Here is a 22,011-nt window from a genome sequence, read left to right on the forward strand (position 1 = left end):
ACTTTTTCTTGTTCCGTTCCATATGTGTGTTGTTGATTTTGACTGTGGAAAGAATTGTATATTGTAGAAAAAATAAATAAATGAACTAAAATAAAATCATTTATTAAAAAAAGTAATTTTCAAAAATGGGAAAATGGCACGTTTAAATATATAAGGTAACGTGCTGCAGAAGAATTGCCTCGCCCGCAGCTAAAAGGGATTAAATCGAAAAGAGAGAAGAGAAACTAAAAGAGAAAAGAGAGTAATAAGCAGCAGCGATTTTTATATAATAAGTCCTGACGATACAGACAACGGCAGTGGGAAGTGGAGGCTTTTAAAATAATAATAAAAAGAGTACCAAACTCCTAAATTTGATCATTATAGTGTGTATTTATCCTGTCCGTCCATCCGAAAGGCAAAACATCACAGAAACTACTGCACCAACCACCTACAAATTTGATGAAAATTTAGGAGGTCAAAGGTTAGAAACCGAGTTCTTTTTGGGGGTCGTTACTCAAACTAGAAGTGGTTGAAATTACTATTTCCGGTAATAGAAAGAGAGATACTGGTTTCTACAAACGATTAGCCCTCCTAAGAATACATATCATCTTCACTCTGACTTCTCTTTTAAAACCGGAAGTAGCAGAAAATCAACCACTTCCTGTTTCAAGTTGATTAAAATGAAATCTTTCAGTTTTACGTCCCATGGTGATGCCGACTAGGCTAAAGGAAACAGTGATGATGGAAAATGAATGAAATGATGAAAACTGAGAGGAAACGGGAGAGTCTCGAGAACACCCACGCACACGGTTTTTGTTCACTACAAAGTTCACTTGGTGTGAGCGGGAATTGAGCCAGGGACCCACACACCAGAGGTGTAACGCCCTATAACTGAGCCACCGCGATCCCTTTAAGTTGATCACTATAGAGTAGAAACTGTAGTATATAGATAGAGAGGGAAGCGATTTCCTGGAACGGATTAAGCTTCACAACAATACATTTTATTTTCATCCTTAAGTATCTACTAAAACCGGAAATGGTGGAAATCAAATACGACTTCCTGTTTCAATATTAATCTACGTAGAGCAAAAACCTTGATATAGCGAGAAGCAGTTTTATGGTATCATTTTTGCGTTACTGGAAGTGGTAGAAATTAACCACTTACGGTTCTAACGTTGGTTGTTATAGAATGAAAACGGTAACAAATACCAAGAAGTGTTTCTTTTGCAATAGATTAAGAGTCTCAAGAATATATTGCATCTCTCTACTAAAATCGGAAGTGATATAAATCTACTACCACTTCCGGTTTAAATAATAATTGAGAAAATATCACACCATATAAACCAAATTCGTTCACGTGGTGTACACGCACGTGACACTGTTACTAGTATATAACCATGTATTATCATTTTCGATACTACTAACAATATTATGCAGTGTTTTATTCTGTGAAACAAAATACATGTTGTCAACATATGCGCGTCTTATACCTGATGTCTCGTACAGAAGCTGTTGATATTTGTAATACTGAGCGTCAGGACCAAGTTTTCACCCAAAAGACTGCTATCGACTTCGACAAAAAAATTTCCGTACTCATATCCCGTTTTTTCTTTTTTTTTTTAAATTGTCATCGTAATTGTACAATGATGTTTCGCTCATAAAAAGCACATGTGTAGTTAATTTCAAACATGACTCATTTTGGCTGATGGTCCTGCATTCAAGACTGATGAGACTTCATACATCAGATTTAAATAATGTATTCATGGTATTACCAATTAAAGCTCATGAAAGTTGAACCAGTGAGCGTCTATTGAAACGGGGTTCTTTTCCATTTTCAGTTTTACGTGCCACGGTTATGCCGTATAGACTAAAGGAAACGGTGATGGTAATAATGATGAAAATGGTAGGAAATGTAGAATCCCAATAAAGCCCACGCACACGGTGTTTGTCCACCACAAAGTCCCATTGTCTTGAGCTGAATCGATGCTAAAAAGGGGATTCTAAACTCAAAACAATCGAATCTTTTGTAATAAGCCTATAAAAATTTTGTTTGAGATAAAAGTACAGAGAGATTCTTTTAAAACTCACGGATTTCATTTGGGTCTAGAATTTCTAACTGAGGTTCGATTTTCATGCGATTTGTGGCAAATGATCAAGTAAGGATGGGAGATTTATGGGAACATGTTTAAAGGTTTAAATTCATAAGGGATAATATCGGCTACGCCTCAAGAAAAACAGCAAATATTTGCCAGTGTACCTTGCAATTGAAATGAGGTTTTTGATTTTTGAAGCGAAATAGCAGAATACAAATTAAGTGTTAGTGAGAATACAAATTAAGTGTTAGCGGTAACACCCAAAAATCCCATGTTGAATAGCTACAGCTGATTTCTTGCGACAAACAACAGAGAGATTTCTTGGGCGACTTAAGAAGTCGATAAATGACATTTTCCACAAGAGCTGCCTACAGAGTCCGATGCTTCCCTGCCTCGCTCAGAAGCGATCTTGTTTCTTCCCATTTATTCACTAGCGACCATAGGTATACTGTATTATGTTACTATCTGGAGCAGAACGTGAGGCAAATTTGTTTCTAAATGACCTTTGCGAAGCAACAACAGATTATATTTACCAAACACTTTTAACGATAAACTCATGTTGCTCCAAAGAGTATACTATTCTCACTGTGTCCTCATTATACTCATACAGTAGCACAGGATTGTACAGCGCAATTCCCAATACAACGACCCAGTTTCCTATTTCTTATTCTTATTGACCTTGGCGAGGTTTCCATGTACGAAGAAAACTCAAATCTTCACACCGCATCGCACTTGATTCCAATTGTAAGGTACACTGGCGAATACTTGCAGTTTTTCTTGAGATGTGGCCGATATTACCAGTGATGAATTTAAACCAGTAAACATGGTCCCATAAATCTCCCATCCTTTCTTGATCATTTGCCACAAACCGCATGAAAATCGGACTTCCGTTAGAAATTCTAGACCCAAATGAAATCCGTGTTTGTTTTTTTTAAAACTGTATAAAATAACCAGCTAACAGAGTTAGATATGAATACTGGTATTACAAGTATAAGATCCTTGAGATCTTAATGGAAACCAGAAGGTGATACATTCCGACCTAATTTCTAATTCAACACTTTATATTACTTACTGAATTTAAAAAAAAGACTTGTTTTAAAATATAGAAAGTTAAGTTCTCCCCAGAGGCGGATCCAGGACGGACTTCTAGGGGGCGGGGGCGGTCGGTAGTAATACTGCTACTTAGAGCTACTTTTAAGAGCTCCAAACATTTTATGGATGGGTTTATTTATATATAAAATAAGATAATTTAATGTTCCGAGGGGAATCACCCCGATCGCCCACCCTGGATTCGCCCATGGTTCTCCCATGTCGACAACAATTGATTTCAAATTATTGTAATGTATCTCTTTCCTTACTGTTCTTACGTAATAACTTACCTGAATTATTTACCTTCATATGTGAACGGGTGTTTTTCTCTTTCATACAAAGTTTCCAGTTGGTTGGACAATAGGGATGCGCACGAGACGAGTCGAGACAGGATTTTCCTGACAAAATTCGAGTCGAGACACGGCTCTTCCAATAGAGAAATATACTTTTTTCGAGTCGAGACATCACTTTTACATTACATTTTCGAGACGAGACAACCACAAAACTTGTCTCGTGCGCATCCCTATTGGACAATTTGGTGACTTATAATTATAAGCTCAGATGCAGTGTGTAGACAAGAGAGTGATTGTGTTCTGAGTTATACACAAAGTAATTATTGTTGAAATATAAGCTTGTAAAATAAAAACAGTGTAAATATACTATATAACTTATATAGTTACCTGCTAAATATGGCGGCGAGACCCCAGGCCAGCAAACAAATGAGTAGAGCTCGAGCTTTGGTACAAACGTAGCCCGCCTTCAGTGGTTTACAGATGGCGTAGTAGCGCTCAAAACTGATGGCTAGGATGGTGAGCACGGATGCATGTGCAACAGTCAACTCGACGAAGGGCACAGCCTTGCCTGCAACAACAGGAAAATTATTATTAATATTATCGTTCTTAGACACTGGGCATTCAAGTACTAAAAACATGGATACAGGCATTTATAACTAAAATAAGTAGTAACCACGTGAAGACCACATGTACACCACGTGAAGAAGTTTGGTTTGTAGATGTGATATTATCTTAATTAATATTGAAACCGGAAGTGGTGGTAGATTTCTACTTCTTGTTCTAGTAGAGAGATTAGAGTGGATATGAAACATGTTTTTGCGATACTCAATTGATTTCAAAAAGTTACTTCTCGTTGTGTATTACCGCTTTTACTATACAGTGATCAACGTTGAAACCGGAAGTAACTGATTTCTGTCAGTTCCGGTTTGAGTTGAAATAAGAGAAAAGATGGTACGTATTCTCTTAGAACAAAAATTAATTTCCGAAAGAAACTCTTTTCACTATCTCTCATCGTTTTTGTCTTATGTAGACCTCAATATTGAAACCTGTAGTTGTAGTGGATTTGTATTACTTCCAGTTTAAGTAGAATTAAGGATAGGAATAAAAGTATATTCTTAGGACGTTTAATCGATTTCAAGAAACCACTGCTCGCTATCTATTACCGGTTTGTGATATAGTGTTCAACGTGAAAACCAGAAATAGTTGATTTCTAATATTTTCGATTTGAATTTCATGTCCATCAACAAATTCGATTGCTAACTGTTGGCCCTCGACATCCTGACTAAAACTGATGTTGATCCAGCAAGTATTTCTTGAGAAATTTGTATCCCAAACGGACACAAACATACGGACAGACACGGTAAATATATAAAGGTATTTTTGTAAATCCAACTCCTTAAAAATAGGCAATATCAGGAAATAATGAAGATAAACACTAAATGAATACTAAAAGTGAAATTAAATCATACATACCATTGAAATAACCTAGAAACATACTGTGCTGATTCTAGTTTTTGTAGAGGAAATTTTATTCTAAAGAAAGAAGCAGATTTTATTCTTAAGTAGTATTGTTTTGAGAAACTTGAAATGTTAATTTTGTAAATATGTTTTTAAAAATATTAGAATAACTGTGTTTTTTAAAATAAATATCATATTTCTTAGCCTATGACTTTAACTAGTAGCAGTTATCTGTCACTTCTATAGTAATGCGACCTATACTTGAAACATACACATCGCTATTCAAATAACCATTGATCATCTGTTATATGTTTGTTCTGTGAACAGTGTTGGAATGGTAGGTCTACACATGAAATTTCATTATGAATATTTATACACAATTTTCTTTATGTTTCGCAAATCCTTGAACTCACTGAAACTTGTCTTTTCTCTCTCTCTTTCTCTCAGTCTCTCTACAGCTTCCAACACACACACACACACACACACAAAAAAAAAAAAACCTCATCTTCCATCCCCAATTTTCGAAAGCGTATGCAGTAGCGTCGCTTCGTCTAAATGCATATATATCCAGTTCTCCTCTAAAAACCCGCCAAGTTCTAATAGCCAATCAAAATTTCGAAAACAATAATGAAATAAGAAAAGTGCCAATCAATTTTATAGAAATTTACGGATTAAGAATTAGAATTAGAAATCAGGGATTAGGATTAAGATTACGAATTAGATATCTGGGCTCTCGGCATCTATGGCCATGTTAGTCCAATACGTGTGAGGGATGACGTCCCTCGGCGATTACACTATTCGAGAAAAGGGAAGGAAGAAATCGACCTGGGACCTGCAAGTTAGGTATCATCTCAGCATTTGCCTGACGTGAAAGAGGGAAACCTTACTCAGGATGGCTGGCCTGAAGAAGCTTTTACACTTTTTCGACCGAGTGTCCCAACCGGGAATCGAACCCGGAACCGCTCGCACAAAAGACAAGAGCGTTAGCGACTACGCTACGCGGGGCCACTTTATAGAAATTTGTTGGAAACCAAAATGGGGGATAAGATTCTTTTTCCGAACTTTGGGGTAGAAAATATAACAATATTCTACAGTGGATAGTATGCGTTATGCAGTGATTGTGTCGACATCGTGTTTGATCGTCAAAACAAGACGACTAGACAAACTCTAAAGGTGTGCGGATATATCAGCATGGACAGTAAAGAAATCTAATTCACCATGTGAATCCACAATCTTAGAAGTGCAATGACATAACAACTTTGGGCAAACAGCCTAGTTTAAGTGGTTAAATGACCCAATTAATAGTTGAGGAAATAATCGAAACAGCAAGAAGAATGTTAACTGAAACCAGGGGCGGATCCAGGACGGACTTCTGGGAGGGCGGTGGGTTTTAATACTGCTACTTAGATCTGCCTTTAAGAGCTCCAAGCTTTGGAATGAGATTTATTTATATATATAAAATAAGAAAGCTTCCACTTCTTGGGGATGGGGGGCGATCACCCACTGGATCTGCCCCTAACTGAAACTGTGAAGTGTTAAAGTAAGTGAATTTAGTGACCATTTCAGAAGAACTGCCAAACAACTATAATTTCTAAGAAGTAACTACAAAATGACCGTATTGCATATCAAAACTCTTGAAGTGGTCCATCTAATGTAATATAAATTAAGAAATTTCCTCTTTATAAAGTTGTATGGTACCTTAAATGTTTTTATTTTTGATGTAGTTGATTTCCAGTTTTCTTTTATTTTTTATTTTTATTTTATTTTATTTTATTTTATTTATTTATTTATTTATTTATTTTTTTGTTTTTGTTTTTGGAATTTCAAACCTGTTCTACCGCAATTTACCACTTCAACGTACAGTCTTAATTTAAAAATCTTGGTCACCCATCTTCTTTTAGAAGGCCATATCCTGACAACCGTAAGTAGGAAATATTTGATAGTTTAGCTCTAATAAAGATCACAATTAATTGAAGAAATTTCGTGTTTGTTTAATTTCAAAAGCTTTTAAGAGTGCAGTGCTTTTCAGAGAGGCTAGGATTCTTTTTAACAAGACTGTACACTTAAACTCGAGTTTGACTTTTTGTAGATTATGTCATTATACAATAAGGAGGTTATGAAGGACGAGGCTTTTTGTTAATTTGGGCCCCGAACCACGACTTCAGCTTGAATCCGGTCAGGCCGTTCCCACCATACTATCTTGCCTCCAGGAGATCTGGATTATCTGGAGTGCATTCGGATCAGGACGCTGCAGATCTATGGGCAATGTAATGGTTAAGAGTACACAATTTCGAGATCTCGGCAAAGAGACAAGGTGATTGGTCAGCATTTCATTACATTCAATTCCCTCCCAGATTATCCCAGGTACTCACTAGGCTTAATCATAATAGATATTTTGTCATTGTGGACAAGTTATTTGCTGAAAACTGAGAGATTTTTCACTCTCTATGCTCCTCAACCAACCTCATCGTTTTGTGTAATTGAGCAAATCTCTGAAACTCATAGTACGTTCTTAAGACGCGTACAGTCTGGCTTCATCGAAGATCGAACCTAGCCTGTCCGACCGACGTTAGATAGTGTAACACAACTACAACAATATGCTTGTACTATTCCTATTCAGTGTGTCTTAACAACCAGCTCTATGACTAGTACAGTAATTTGACTTAACATTAGTACTTTTAAGATTTATAATAATAAGTATCAATATAATTATTTTTTCTAATGATAATAGTAACACTGAGTGGGATGGTCATGCAGTATTCTTAAATTCGTACTTTGTTAGTAAGAATTTGAAAGAATTGAAAGCCATTTAATTTCCCGATTAAATGCAAAATTTTCCGCAAAATTAAGGTATTTAGATATTTCTTCCAGTCTTTGAAACAGCAGTAACGCCTGCGCGAATGCTAAAACCTGAAATACATCAGGAACCCCTATTGGCAACGGGTTTGCGTCAGTGCAAGGGAAATTTTGCGTTACTGATAGGAAACTAAGCACATACTACAGAAACACATTGTGTCATCAATAACATCGATAGAATTACATTTCAACTGATTGAATGCTGTAGAAATTGAAGTGTCGAGTCTCGCCCTCAACTGCAGAGTATAAGAATTGCCTTTTATATACTAGATTCTCAAAAGTAGTACTAAAGATTGTTTCCATGTAAAGTACTGGATTTTGAGGAGGAGAGAATTTTCACAATCGGTTTCGAGAACCTGAAAAGTTTTATAACAACTTTTGTTATAATAGCTTTGGGAGAAAAGTTTTGTAATAGATTTGGGAGAACTGAATAAATGACCTCACTGCTACTACTAGTACCACTAGCCGTCTTCCCTATTCTGGTGAATAGAGTGGATGCCTCTGATAGATAAGGTCCATGGTTTGATTCCTGCTGGGAACATCGAACGCACTACAATGGTTCAAATCTCAGTTGAAACTTTAAGTCCCGTCCTGTATAGAATCACTGCTGGCAAACAATATAGGTTCGATCAAATTATTGTTGTTATTATTTTTGACAATAGGCCTAATTTGATTTACTTATTTTCAGTAAGGTATCAATCTAAAGAGCGTATTTTTGCATCACCAATAAGAATTAAACTGAACGATAAGTAGCTCAATACATAACATTACCCAAAATATAAAATAAATTAAATAAACAGTTTAAATTCCTTATCATGTTCTTCAATTTTGAAGTTTTCGAGGCTCAATTTGATTTATTAAAGAAATCGTCAAATTTCTTAACACTACATCTTCAGTATAATGGAACAAGAGGCAGTCCCGTAGCCAGCCCAAAAACTTAGGGGAGGGGTTGAAGTTCGGGGAGGCCAGATCCAACCATATGATAGTTCATCACCATATTATAGTTTTTTTTTTGCAAGCCTACTGTAAAACTTTTAAGGGGCCAGCAAAAGTGTAGGGGAGCCCGGCCCCCCCTAGACCCCCTGGGTACTGGCCTGACAAGAGGATCAATATATTAAAAGGATCAGATATTCTTCATTTTAAAAAATGATCTGCAGACCTTCTGCCCGCTGGCCACTATAGGCCTAGTATAAAATCGTGACTATTTAAAAGCTCGAATTGATTACATTTAACAGCCTTTTTTTTTTTTTTTTTTTTTTTACACAATGCCAATTTATGCAGTTATTCAAGGATTTCTTTACATTGAACATTGCGTTCATTTAAATCATTTAGTAATGTGAAATTAAAGTTAAATGAAATCTTTCAGTTTAACGTCCCACGATTATGTCCTTTGGATTAAGAGATACGATGATAAAGGAAGTGAATGATGATGGAAGAATTGGCGGAATGAGAAAGTGAGAGGAAACGAGAGTACGCGAGCAAACCCACGGACACGATGTTGGCCACCACAAATTTACTTTGTCGGGGGATAGAACCAGGGACCCCACGCACCAGAAGAAAGTGCTATACCACTGAGTCACCGTGCCCCATCATTGAATAGCAAACGATAACGCAGCTAGTGACATCTATTGGTGTCAGACAGCGCAAGTAGAGACATCTATTAACATCACTGTTTACTATTAAGAATTATCATGATATACCTGACATGTCTGCCTTTTATAAATAAGATTTTTTAAAAAAAACTTTCCAGCACGGTAGTAACTTAATTTAATATTTACAATACAATGGGAGAACTAAATAGGGGTGCGCACGAGACAAGATTTGTGGCTGTCTCGTCTCGAAAACGTGCTGTAAAAGTGATGTCTCGACTCGGAAAATGTATATTTCTCTATTGGAAGAGCCGTGTCTCGACTCGAATTTTGTCAAGAAAATCCTGTCTCGACTCGTCTCGTGCGCATCCCTAGCTCTGTGTTTGTTAATCCTATTATTTGGTGTTTCTAATTCGAATGTAAGTAGTGTACCGACTGATATACAAATTTACTTTCATATGAGAATTGTTTCAAAACGTTCTGTAGTGTCACTTAGATATTCTAATCACAGAGATATGTCATTACAAATTTTAATACCAACAACTACAATAGTAATCCGTTTTAAATTGAATCCAAAATGGTCTAATAACATGTTTCTGTGCAAATTACACTGTATTATGCAAACTCTTGGAAAACCTGTTCTCTATTTGAAATTTTACAAATCACTTTTGTAATAATATTTTCGCCTACCTTTTTTTTTTTAAAAAAAATTCTGTTTATTATTTAGAACGAATGCGGTTCAGAGGCTGAAAGGATTTAATAGAATTAACTTAAAAGCGTAGATATTTCTTCCTCTGCAAATGTTGCGGTGTGACTTTTCCGTCAAGTCATTTATGTGCTTTTTTCTTTCTTTCTTTTTGTCCTACCTTGCTAGAGGAACTGGGTGAGGAGAGTTATTTTTTAACATTCTGTGGTATGTGAGTTCTTGTTAATTCATAAAAGCCCTAAAAAAAGAAAGAAAAAAAAGAAACTTAAGTAATTACGATTCAGTTAATACAGGTTGACATTTAAAACTGCATTAATCTGAGAAGTGGTGGATTTTAGTTAATGGTGGATTCTGGACGATTACATAGGCCTCTCCTATATATTTTATATTTAACAGAAAATGAATATTTTTCACAGTCCCCAAAGGAGGAAAATTAAACATATACCAGAAAGTAAATGATTTTTTTTTATGTTCAGGAACTAAATAAAACAGTTCCACAGAATTTTATTTCAGGTAATGAGGCTATATAGCAGCAAATAAATGACAAAATTAGAAAAAAATAAGCAGGAATGCCTGTTAGCAGTTACTAGCACATCTCTTTTAAGAATGTATATTTACTACTGCTTTCATATGAAAAAGAAAGACCCAGATCCAGTTTAGAAAAAGGAAGACCCAACCAGGCCCGTGCTGGCCCACCGGGACACCGGGACGTGTCCCGGTGCGCCCTCCGAAATATCACAGTATAAATAAAGGTACAAGTTTTTAGTAACAAATTCTTACAGTTTTATTGGTAAAGAACCCGTTAAAGGTGCAGTGCGGCCTTTACATTAGGCGCCCTTCCGAGACCACATCAAAGATGAACGATTTTATTTACTCTTCTGTTATACCACAGTTCTGTACAATAAATACATACAGTTACTGTTGGCGAAGAACCCGTGAAAGGCACAGTGCGCCCTTTACATAAGGCGCCCTACGAAACATCACATTATAGATAAGTGGTTTTAGTTATCCTGTATACCAGCTTTGTTTAATAAATTCAAATACTGACTGGTAGTATAGAACCTGTGAAGAATACAAGGCGCCCTTTACATAAGATGCCCTGCGAAATATCATTTTTTATTTTATTTCACTCTTCTGTATTTCAGTTTTGTATTATAAATTCATACAGTTGCTATTGGCAGAGAACAGGTAAACAGTATAATCACTTATAAAGTTATATAGCTATAAAGCGAAACAATGTGATACATCAAGAATAGTTCGGATAGTCAAACGTACGATGCATTTATGTAATACTACACTGACACTAGTCTCTAATTTACGATTTTTACGGCATCGAAGCTTTCACAGTCTTAATATGTATCCATATATACGAACATATTCATTGTTCCTGTGTGTTTTAAAGCAGTGTTCGGATAATCAGTACCTATTGTATTTCTGAAATATAGCTGTATGAATTTCCGTAAAATGTGGTCTTCCTGTCACCACAGCACGGCGCGTCTTCAGGTTGTGGATCGAGGAGAAGGCCTCTGGGATATAGAGGTTAGCTGCGAATATGCTGAGTAAGCAGTCGCGGACAGACAAGGGGTGATAATCCAGCTTGAGAATTAGGTATGAGGCTAACCACTTCATCCTGTTAAAAAAAAATGTTAAGATAAGTTCAGAATCCTCGGATCAGAACTGATAATTTGGCACGAACTCCGCAAAGTAAAATCTACATGAGATTTGGAACATGAAATATAAGAAGTCTCTATACGGCAGGCACGTTAAAATTTGTAAAAAATGAGTTTAGAAATAGAGGTTGGACCTATTGGGATATCAGGAAGTTAGATGAGAAGGAAATGGAGGAGTCAAGTCGGGAAATTTTACGTTTTTTTTTTTTTACGGGGAACAAATTAAAAATTACCAACTAGAAACAGAGCTTTCCGTTCACAAACGAATACGTAATATCAGCAATTACATAGGTTGAATTTGTAAATGATAGATTTTCTTTTACTTCTCTTAAGGGTCAGTTGTGTAATATTATTGTTTTAAATGCACATTCCCCAACAGAAAATAAGGATGGCGGTTAAAAAAATACAGTTTTTATGAAAGAATAGAACGGGTATTTGATCATCTTCTGCAATACCATATGAAAATTCTGTTAGGCGGTTTCAATGCGAAGGTAGGACCAGAGGGTATTTTCAAACCGATTATAGGGAATAAATGTTTGCATAAGAAAGGTTGTGACAACGGCGTTAGACTCGTGAACTGTGCAATATCCAGAAACCTTATCGTGAAGATTACAAAATGCCAACATCGCGACATTCATAAATATACTTGGACTTCATCAGATGGAAAAACACATATTCAAACTGATCATGTTTTAGTAGACAGAAAAGAACAGTCTAGCACAACTGATGTTCGGTCGTTCAGAGGAGTTGATTGTGATACTAAGAGAGAGACTATCGTTGAATAAAGGAAATATTCAATATCTGAAAACGGAGCGTTTTTTTTTTTTTTTAATAGAGGAGAGTCAGGTGAGAGGGGAGCCAGATTGAAGTGTCGAATAGATTCTCGGTTTTAGAAGGTTCGGAGTGCACTAGTGTTCAAGATACTTGGTTGAAATTAGAGATAACATTAAAATTTCAGCAGAAGAAATATTGGAGTACGCAGAAATTCGTAGGAACAAACCATGGTTCAACCAGGAATGTACTAAAGTAGCAGAGAAGAGAAAACAGAAGAAACTGTGTTGGCTACAAAATCCGAACGAAATAACTACATAAAATTTCATTGTCATCTAGCAGAAAACTTCTAAAACTTTTAGAACAAAGAAGCGCGACTTTTGAAAGTTAAAATGAATTAACTTGAAGATAATAGTGAAAACAAAAACATTCGGGACATGTATAAATGCATCAACGAACTTAAGAAAGGCTATTAACTTCGTGCTTATATACCTAATAGATCAGTTCTCACTGATACAGATAGCATCTTAAATAGATGGAAAGATTTCTTTGACGATTTGCTTAACACATAGCCAAAAACTAATGCGCGAGGAGAAAGTGAAATGCATGCAGCATAACCGTATATTCCAGAACCTAAGCAGACAGAAATAGAAATCGCTATTTAAAAAAGTTAAAACACACATCTCCGGATGTAGATGAAATTCTGGTTGACTTAATTTTAGCTGGAGGGGAAAAATTGTAGAGCAAGATACACAAACTCATTCCCATTATCTGGAACAAGGAGGAATTACCATAAGAGTGAAGAGAATTAATCATTGTTCCAGTTCAGAAGATAAGCAACAAAACAGATTTAATAATTATCGAGGCATTTCTCTTCTGTCAACATCCAATAAATCCTCTTAAACATTGTACTGTATTAGCAAGATTGGCTCCATACGCAGATGAAATTGTTGGAGATTATCAGAAGGGATTTAGGTAAAATTGATCAACTATCGACCAGATATTTACCATTCGACTATTACTTGAAAAGAAATGAGAGAATACAACATCCTGGCACATCAATTATTGACTTTAGAATCTGGTAGGAGGGAAACATTGTACAACATGCTTACAGAATTTGCAATACCGAAAAAGGTAGATTAATTAAGATACGTTTAAATGAATCCCACAGTAAGGTTCGAGTAGAGAAATTCTTGTTCACGAGCTTTCACGTTGAGAATGACCTGAAACAAGGAGATGCGTTGTCGTCATTATTATTTACTTTGTTCTGGTGAACATTGTATGGAAAATCAAAGACAGCAATCAGGTCCTAGAGCTGAATAATTGTATTTACAAGGTTATGGCGTATGCTAGTGATGTAAATTTAATAGGTAATGATAGAATAATAGAAAGGAATGCAGACATCTTAATTAACGCTTGCAGGGATATAAGCTTAAAAGTAAATGCAGAGAAAACTAAATAAATGGAAGTTTGTCGGGATCGTAATACTGCATTTTATGGATGCGTTAAAATTCCAAATAATATTTTCTTTCGACAAAGTGGATACTTTCAAATATCTAGGATCATTATTAACAGACCAAAACCATAATCACTAAAAAATTTGATGTCAACTGAAAGCAGGGATTTCGTGCTATTATTCAGTTAAAAATCTTTTGTTGTCACTAATTCTGTTGAGGAATTTGTAGCTCAAAATATAAAACGATAATCATGTCTGTTGTGCTGTATGGTTGCGAAACATGGTCACTGACTCTGAGGGAAAATCGCAGACTGAAAGTATTTGAAAACAAGATTCTTAAACTAATATTCGAACTCCAAAAGGAACGGGAATGGGGAAAGGCGGAAACTTCATAAGGAGGAACTGCATAATTTTATACCGTTTACCAAACATTGTTAGGGTCATCAAGTCTAGGAGGCTCAAATGGTCAGTTTATGTAGCCAGAATGGAAGAAATTAGAAACGCTTTCGAAGTTGTAATTGGAGATCCAGATAGGAAAATGACCGTTAGGAAGACCGAGGCACAGATGGGAGGACAATATTAAAATGGTTCTCGCAGAGATTGAAATATAAAGTAGAAACTGGGTTCAGTTTTCTAAGGACAGAAATCAATGGAGAGCTTTTGTAAACCGGCAATGAGCCTCCTGCGTCCATAGGCGTGCTATATTAAGTAGTTGATACATTTGGCTTCTTTTTGATAGAAATGTTATTACAGGAACTAAAAAGTTTTTCTGAAGTAAAGAGGATTTCGATTCGAGATTAAAATGGCACCCATACTTTCTTTCAAAGTCTCTCTCTCTCTCTCTCTCTCTCTCTCTCTCTATATATATATATATATATATATATATATATATATATATATATATATATATTCCCGTTTGTATGGGCGCCTTTTAGTAGACTTGTCCACCGCCCTCATTAGTATCCCAGCACGGCCCTGGACCCAACAACTGATTATTGACTATAGTGCCATCAAAACATGAATGGAACTAGTCGTGGTAGAGTTTGCATTTAATAATAGGAAATTCGAATTCTATATATGGATAATAAATTATTGAATAACTAACGAACTTAAATAGTGCTTTTTGCCTCGACTGTCGTCTAGGTTTCGAGAAAAAACGAGAAATTTCTCGTCTAGCTGGCAATACTAGAACAAGATAACGAGAAACCACAATAAGAAATACAATAAGAAATACAAGTAATTTAAAATAATTATAATAAAAAGAAGTATGATAATGTTAACGACTTAAATTAATATTTATTACATTCCGACTACACATAAGTGTCGGAAGTCTTACAGAATGAATTTGTCCGTCCGTCTGAATGTCTATCGACAGATATCTGAGCAGAAACGGTAGGAGTGAGAAATGGTTTCTTGTTATGGATTAAATTGTCATAAGAATAGATTTAAACTTTTTCCTTGCTCATCTCTTCAAACCGGAAGTAGTAGAAATCAACCTTTTCAGGGTTTTAATGTTGATCACCATAGAAGAAAAATATGTTACTGTTTTTTTTTTTACTGTTTTTTTTTAACAGCGTCCCAAGAACAGGTTTTAATCCCACTCTTGTCTCTGTACTAAAACTGGAAGTGGTGGAAATCTACCACCATTTTCGGGTTAAATTTTGTACTCCATAGAGCAAAAACCACTCATACGAATTTTCTGCTAACACTGCGATAATGTATCTGCAGGATCTTGGTCATACGCCACCAAATGACGTCTGTTTGACTTTGATACTAAACCCGATGTCGCGAAAACCAGGAATGGAACTCCTTCTACAAGAAATAATAAGTAAGGTAGTCGGAGTGTATTTCCTGATGAAAGAGTTACATATTACATTAATTTATGTATATAGACCTGTAAACTGGGATAGTACGATTTTTTCGTGCATTACTGCTCCCAACTACGCGTTATTGGCATGCTAATAACGCTCAATGTTAAATATTTTACATTTCAAACTAATAAATAAATAAATAAATTTTGATGTCTCCGCAGAAGTTGTCATAGACGTTCCACTTCTTAACAAAAATAGATTTTTAACATCCAATCTAACGAAATTAGATTCAATTCAATACAGCAAGTTAATTTAATCCCCTATACAAGCTCAAAATACCCCAGTATATATATATATATATATATATATATATATATATATATATATATATATATATATATATACTACCCCCGAAAAGTTTCCGGACACACACGAAATAAAGACATTTTCAAAATGTAACATAAGAATGCATTACAATTTGCTCACAAATGAAAGATGAAATATTTTAGAATCCGACTGGAGAAAAGATCTTGGCCTGTTGTGGATAAATTAAGAAAAATAAACTTAAATATCGAACCGTTATGATGGTGCATTATGTACGCGTGCGATACAAAACGGCCATTACACTAGAAATTGAAGGTCGAACACATAATAGATGCCTCAAGGTGTCTCTCAAGCTGCTCTGTGTACTTCTCTCTCAGATCTCACTGTTGGGAGTTGTCTATTGCACACTAGTTGTGTGTGTGTGTGTGTGTGTAGAGGTGAGGTGCAAAGTGTTCCCTATTAGTCAGCATAATGCTCCGTACGAAAAGGGAATTAGGCATTGAAACGAGAGCAAAAATAGTTACTTTACGAGAAGGAGGCTATACAATACGGGAAATAGCCGCAAAAGTGAAAATACCCCATACTACAGTGCATGATACCTTAAAACGATATGCTGAAACAAGGAAAAATCGCTCTCGAGCAAGATCTGGAAGGCCGAGAGCTATTACTGCAAGGAAGGACAAGTACATTATAGTGACAAGCAAACGCGACAGGTTGAAAACAGTGCCCCAAATACAAGCTGAAGTGAACGAAACACGCGAAAAACCGCTCAGCTATGAAACTGTCCGGACGCGGTTAGTTAATGAGGGACTAAACGGCCGTGTGGCAACTAGGAAACCGCTCTTGTGCCCTCAAAACAGAAAGAACAGATTGCTGTGGGCAAGAAAATTTGCAAGCTGAGGGCCAGAGCAGTGGAACAAGTGCTTATTTACTGACGAATCAAAGTTTGAGCTCTTCAGTCATAGACGCAGGGTTTTCGTGCGTCGTTCCAAGGCCGAAAGACTGTTTCCGTCGTGTATTTTGCCAACGGCAAAGCACGGGGGTGGTTCTGTGATGATGTGGGGTTGCTTTAGTAACAATCAAGTGGGGGATCTAGTGCAAATACAGGGTGCAATGCAGTAAGAACAGTACCATCAGATTTTGATCAGACACACAGTGCCATCTGGGAAGAGGCTCATTGGTCATGGGTTCATCATGCAGCAAGACAATGACCCAAAACACACATCCCGACTTTGTAGAGGGTATTTGTCAGCAAAAGAGCAACAGGGAGATCTCAAGAATATGGTGTGGCCCCCACAATCACCGAATTGTAATCCAATTGAGTTACTGTGAGATGAGCTTGATGGGGCAGTTCGAAAGATGCGTCCCTCTAGCGAGAAACACTTATTTGAGTGTCTTCGCAAAGCCTGGATAGCAATCAAGCCGAAACTCTACAGATACTAATACGGCGAATGCCCAAAGTCTGTAAAGCTGTTATCACAGCACGTGGGGGCTACTTTGATGAATCAAAGATTTAAATTTTTGACAAAACAATGGTCCATTTCTGTTAAATTTCTGTATTTTCCTCTCAAATACATATTGTAGGTTCCAGATAAAAATAAATTCCATTGATATGTCTATGGTTTTTCTCGAATACACGTAAAGTATACATAAACCTACTTTTACGGATATATATATTACATAAATATCTAATAACTAAAGAACGTGTATTCTGTTAGCAGTGGTGCCAACCCCCCTCATGTCCATGACGCACCCCCTCAATTGTCTATCCGTAGGTGTTCTTCCATGAAAAAAATCTTTTCGATTGATTTTTACACACCCTCAAGCATATTTATATAGATTTTAACCCCCCAAAATATTTCAGTGACGCAGTTTGCGTCATAGCCCCCCCTTGTGGGCACCCCTGCTGTTAGCATTTTTCTACGTTTGTTTGCAAAATGAATGCATATTTGGTTGAAACCGGATTGAGTAATAGTGAGCAACGGCAACAAGCAAATAATTAGAACGTTGAAGGCGCAAAGGGTGGCGCTGTTCTCATTCATTCCCATTTAAGATAGAATAGATGCACACAAGTAGGGTTTCTTTGGCAAGTTCACACATTGTATCCTAGTATAAATCTGTACAGTGGTTTCGTTATGACAGATTACAAAGTAATGTAATACTCTCAGAATTCAATGAGCTTCAGGCCCGCAAACAGAGGGGGGATAGGGGGGCTGGCTCCCCATAACTTTTCGTGTCCCCTCCAGACCTTAACACAAAATGCTATTATTAATACAAAAAACACAATTTAGTTACTTGTAAGAAAATTTTTAATGACTTGGCCCCCCCTAACATATTCTTGCCCCCCCAACCTCTGTGGTTGGCTGTGGGCCTGATGTGCTTCATGATACAGAAAAACTTCTTGGTTTCTTTGCGTGATATGAAGTAAATCATGTCCAAGATATATAGGAGGCTCAGATGGGCAGGTCATGTAGCGAGAATAGAAGAAAGTAGGAACGCTTTCTAAGTTTTAATTCGACATCCAATCGAAAAACGACCATTACGAAGACTTAATCGCAGATAGGAAGACAATATTAAGATGAATCTCGCAGAGATAGGAATACAAAGTAGAAACTGGATCCAGTTGGTTAAGGACAGAAGTCAATGGAGAACTTAAGTGAAAGTAGCAATGAACCTGCGGGTTCCATAGGCCATAGAGTTAGTTATACGAGTCATATATAAATTAATTACACTTTCTAAGACAGTTTGAAGGATTATCTTCTAATTGTATAATTTTCACTTTCTTTTTTTGGTATAGATACTTTCCAAGTTGGACTGGGACTACACAGGATGCGAGTCCTGGGAACGGAGACCACCTAAATCCCAACTTTTCCTTAAATTTACTGTAATTTTAGATGTGATTTTACAAATTTTAATGTAATTTATCCTCATATTTAATTTGCCCCTCCCCGAAATAAATTCTTGCGTACCGATATGTCCCTTCATCTATATGTAATCATCTACCACAAAGACGGAAAAGGAAGTTAACAAGTTGGGTGTTATCCTATTTTAGGGGACATAAATTTGTAAAATCTATACAAGAAATATATTAAGAATTATATTGATTTTACCGTAGGATTGTGTAAGTAATCAAAATATAGCAACAATGTTTAGCAGGAGTCCAGCTATTTTTTCTAAAAATGTTACAATTGCGGTACTTTCTGTTGATTGTAGGTTAGTTTAGGTTGGGTATGTTAGTTTATGTTAAATAATGTTAGTGTAGGGACATGGGCGCCTGAAGAAATTTTCTAGGGGGGAGCTCATCTCCATGATTGCCAAATTACGTTTGGTACTTAATATACGTGGTTTGCTATAGTACCTATAAATTTTCGTGAGCCAAGGGGCCCGGGCCCCACCCTGCCCTCGCCTTCGGACACTCATGTGTGGGGTCCAGTACATTTTATTTAAATAAGATAGAATTTCGCTTATTTCTACTAATACCAGGTTAGTTCACGTTAGTTTAAGTTAGTTTAAGTTAGGTTAGATTTGGTTAGGTTATGTTAGGTCTAAGTACTTCCATTTTCCCTGTAAATTTTGTATTTTTTTTAGGTACTTCTAGACCTCTTCTGCTAAACATTTACCAAATATAGTTGTATTGGAGAGTAGGTCCAGAAATGTGCAGAGTACGTAAAATGTACTGTTAGAAATACGAAATGCAAACTACATTCTTTACCATGTAGTACTTGATAAGGAAGACATGAGTAAGTGAAGAGCTATGTGAAGGCAGTCTACAAAGTGAACCTAGAAGTGTCACAAAGCTGTGCCACACGCAAGGCATGTGCTTTATGCCACATATAATATTTTTCCAATATGCTTGTGTATGCGTATGGTCACCCTCGCTGACGCGCATACTTCCTACGGCCGCGTGAGCTCCCATGTTACGCTCCTGCTCTGACTCAGTTAGATAGCATTCGTGCTTCCCAGGGCAACCTAGCACCAGCTGGTTTGCGTTTGAAGTTGATTAATTGTGTTTTATGCACTATGTTTTTTATGTCATCTGTCCACAAGCCTAATCTATGCTTAGTCCTTCTTAAGTCAATCTGTGCTTATTAATACAATTCTTACTAAAGAAATGCTTTCTAAGGCAGTAGGAGTGCATATCCTACTAAGAGAAGACAATATTACATAAAAGTAAGTATGCTTTCCTAAACTACGGTAATATGACAATTCATACTCGATAGTCATATACGAATGTTTGGTTTAACACGTTTTCCACTACGATATTAAGTATTAACTTTTACCTTTCCACTCAAATTCGTTTATGAAGCTTATTCTGTTGTACCGTGGAGCACAATATATTAGCATATACAGGTATTGTTTTCTTTCTTTCTTTCTTCCGACTCTTTGTATATGCGCAGAGGCTCTCCTCTGAGCACTATTTCACTACCGGTACATCAAGCAAGTACACACGTTTAGTTGATATTCAGGTATAAATTGTATTTGCTGGCGTATACCAGATAATAATCGTATATCAAACAGCAATTTGGTTATTTGCAAAGCTATATACTTGCTCCTCACTAACACGAATAAAGATATATCAATGACTATACCCAGGTAGGTACCAAATTATGCTAATTTCTTTAGTCTCATTTAAATAAATATTCTGTAATGGTCTACTAGGTAATAGTATACAACAGTTCCTCATCGTGTTCCGTACTCGAAGATAGTTCTTACTTTTGCATCACGTACAAAAATGGTGGTATGACATGTACAAGTGGTAATAGAACACGGAAGAAACCCAGATCATGTTGTACTCACACTGGAATATGCAGTATGAGTACACCGTGATCAGCGTTTCTTATGTGTGCTATTACAACTTCTACATGAAATACCATCACGTTTGTACGTAGTGCAAGAGTAAGAACTATCCACGAGCACGAGACATGCAATATGCGTTCAAGCCCCCCCCCCCTCCCCACACACACATAGTGAAATATAAAGTACAAGGACACTATAGAGGCGCACATAAAGTAACGGGTACGTACAAGTCTTCACGAAAACCTGTACGGAATGACCCCCAAAGCTTCCTTTCTGTCTGCAAACACCGCTAAGCAATCACGCTTAACATGGTACTACTCCGTACACCTCAGACATTTGAACATCAGCAGTCGTGAAGAAAAACAACACGTAAGAACAACAAAGGTGAATACAGGTTCGTTCTTTTTTATTTTCGTATCAGTCGATAAGTAAATGAAAGTCGCTTTGTTACCCCATTTTCAAGTTCCTAGATCCTCAATGAATAATCCGTAAAAGACTGAACTTCGTGAGTCCTCAGGAAATGATGAGGAACTGTTGTATACTATATCCGTCTACTATACTGTACCTATAATCATTATATACTATAACAGGGTTGATATGTTTAAAACAAAATGTTTGAAACAAGTGTTTAAAACATGTTTAAAACGAGGGCTGTTGTTTTATTCAGTTTGTTTTAAACGTTTTAAACAAATTGTTTTAAACGTGTTTTTTTTTCGATGCTGGCTGGACATGTTTAAAACAATTAAAATATCAGATTGAAGAAGCTAATTTAATTTTCTAACAAACAACCCATCCTCCGCAGGATTTGTGCATGGAGTAACTTACAAGCAGAGAGAGTACTATTCTTATTATAACAGCAATTACTGAACGAAATTTTGCACTTCAGTGTGCGTGTAACTAAACCAACATAAATTCAAGTGAAGTATTTGAACATTTCTTAATTTGCAAGAATAACGAAGGTTAAACACACTATATACACTATTCTAAGATCCAAATTCACAAATTCAAAACTTGGATATTTTTTGATCAGTATCATTTCCATAATAATGAACAGTTCTCACATCATAAGCTAGAAGAAATGCTCTGACAAATACAATACAACTCATAGAAAAGAGCAGT

The 22,011-nt window shown here is 36.4% G+C and overlaps 1 protein-coding gene across 1 annotated transcript in view; it reads right to left on the bottom strand.

The window, feature by feature from the left end:
• The window catches only part of LOC145666167 (uncharacterized), a 172,674-nt gene extending 152,235 nt beyond the window's left edge, over positions 1-20,439 (bottom strand). Inside the window, exons 1-2 of the mRNA XM_081733246.1 lie at positions 20,376-20,439; positions 3,842-4,022 (exon numbers count right to left, since the gene is read on the bottom strand). Coding sequence (XP_081589372.1) covers positions 3,842-4,022; positions 20,376-20,439 — 245 coding nt within the window. The remainder of the gene's footprint in view (positions 1-3,841; positions 4,023-20,375) is intronic.
• Between the last annotated feature and the right edge of the window lie 1,572 nt (positions 20,440-22,011).

This window comes from Thermobia domestica, chromosome 12 (genome assembly GCF_964235325.1).
Source record: "Thermobia domestica chromosome 12, izTheDome1.hap1.1, whole genome shotgun sequence".
Classification (NCBI taxonomy): Eukaryota; Metazoa; Arthropoda; class Insecta; order Zygentoma; family Lepismatidae; genus Thermobia; species Thermobia domestica.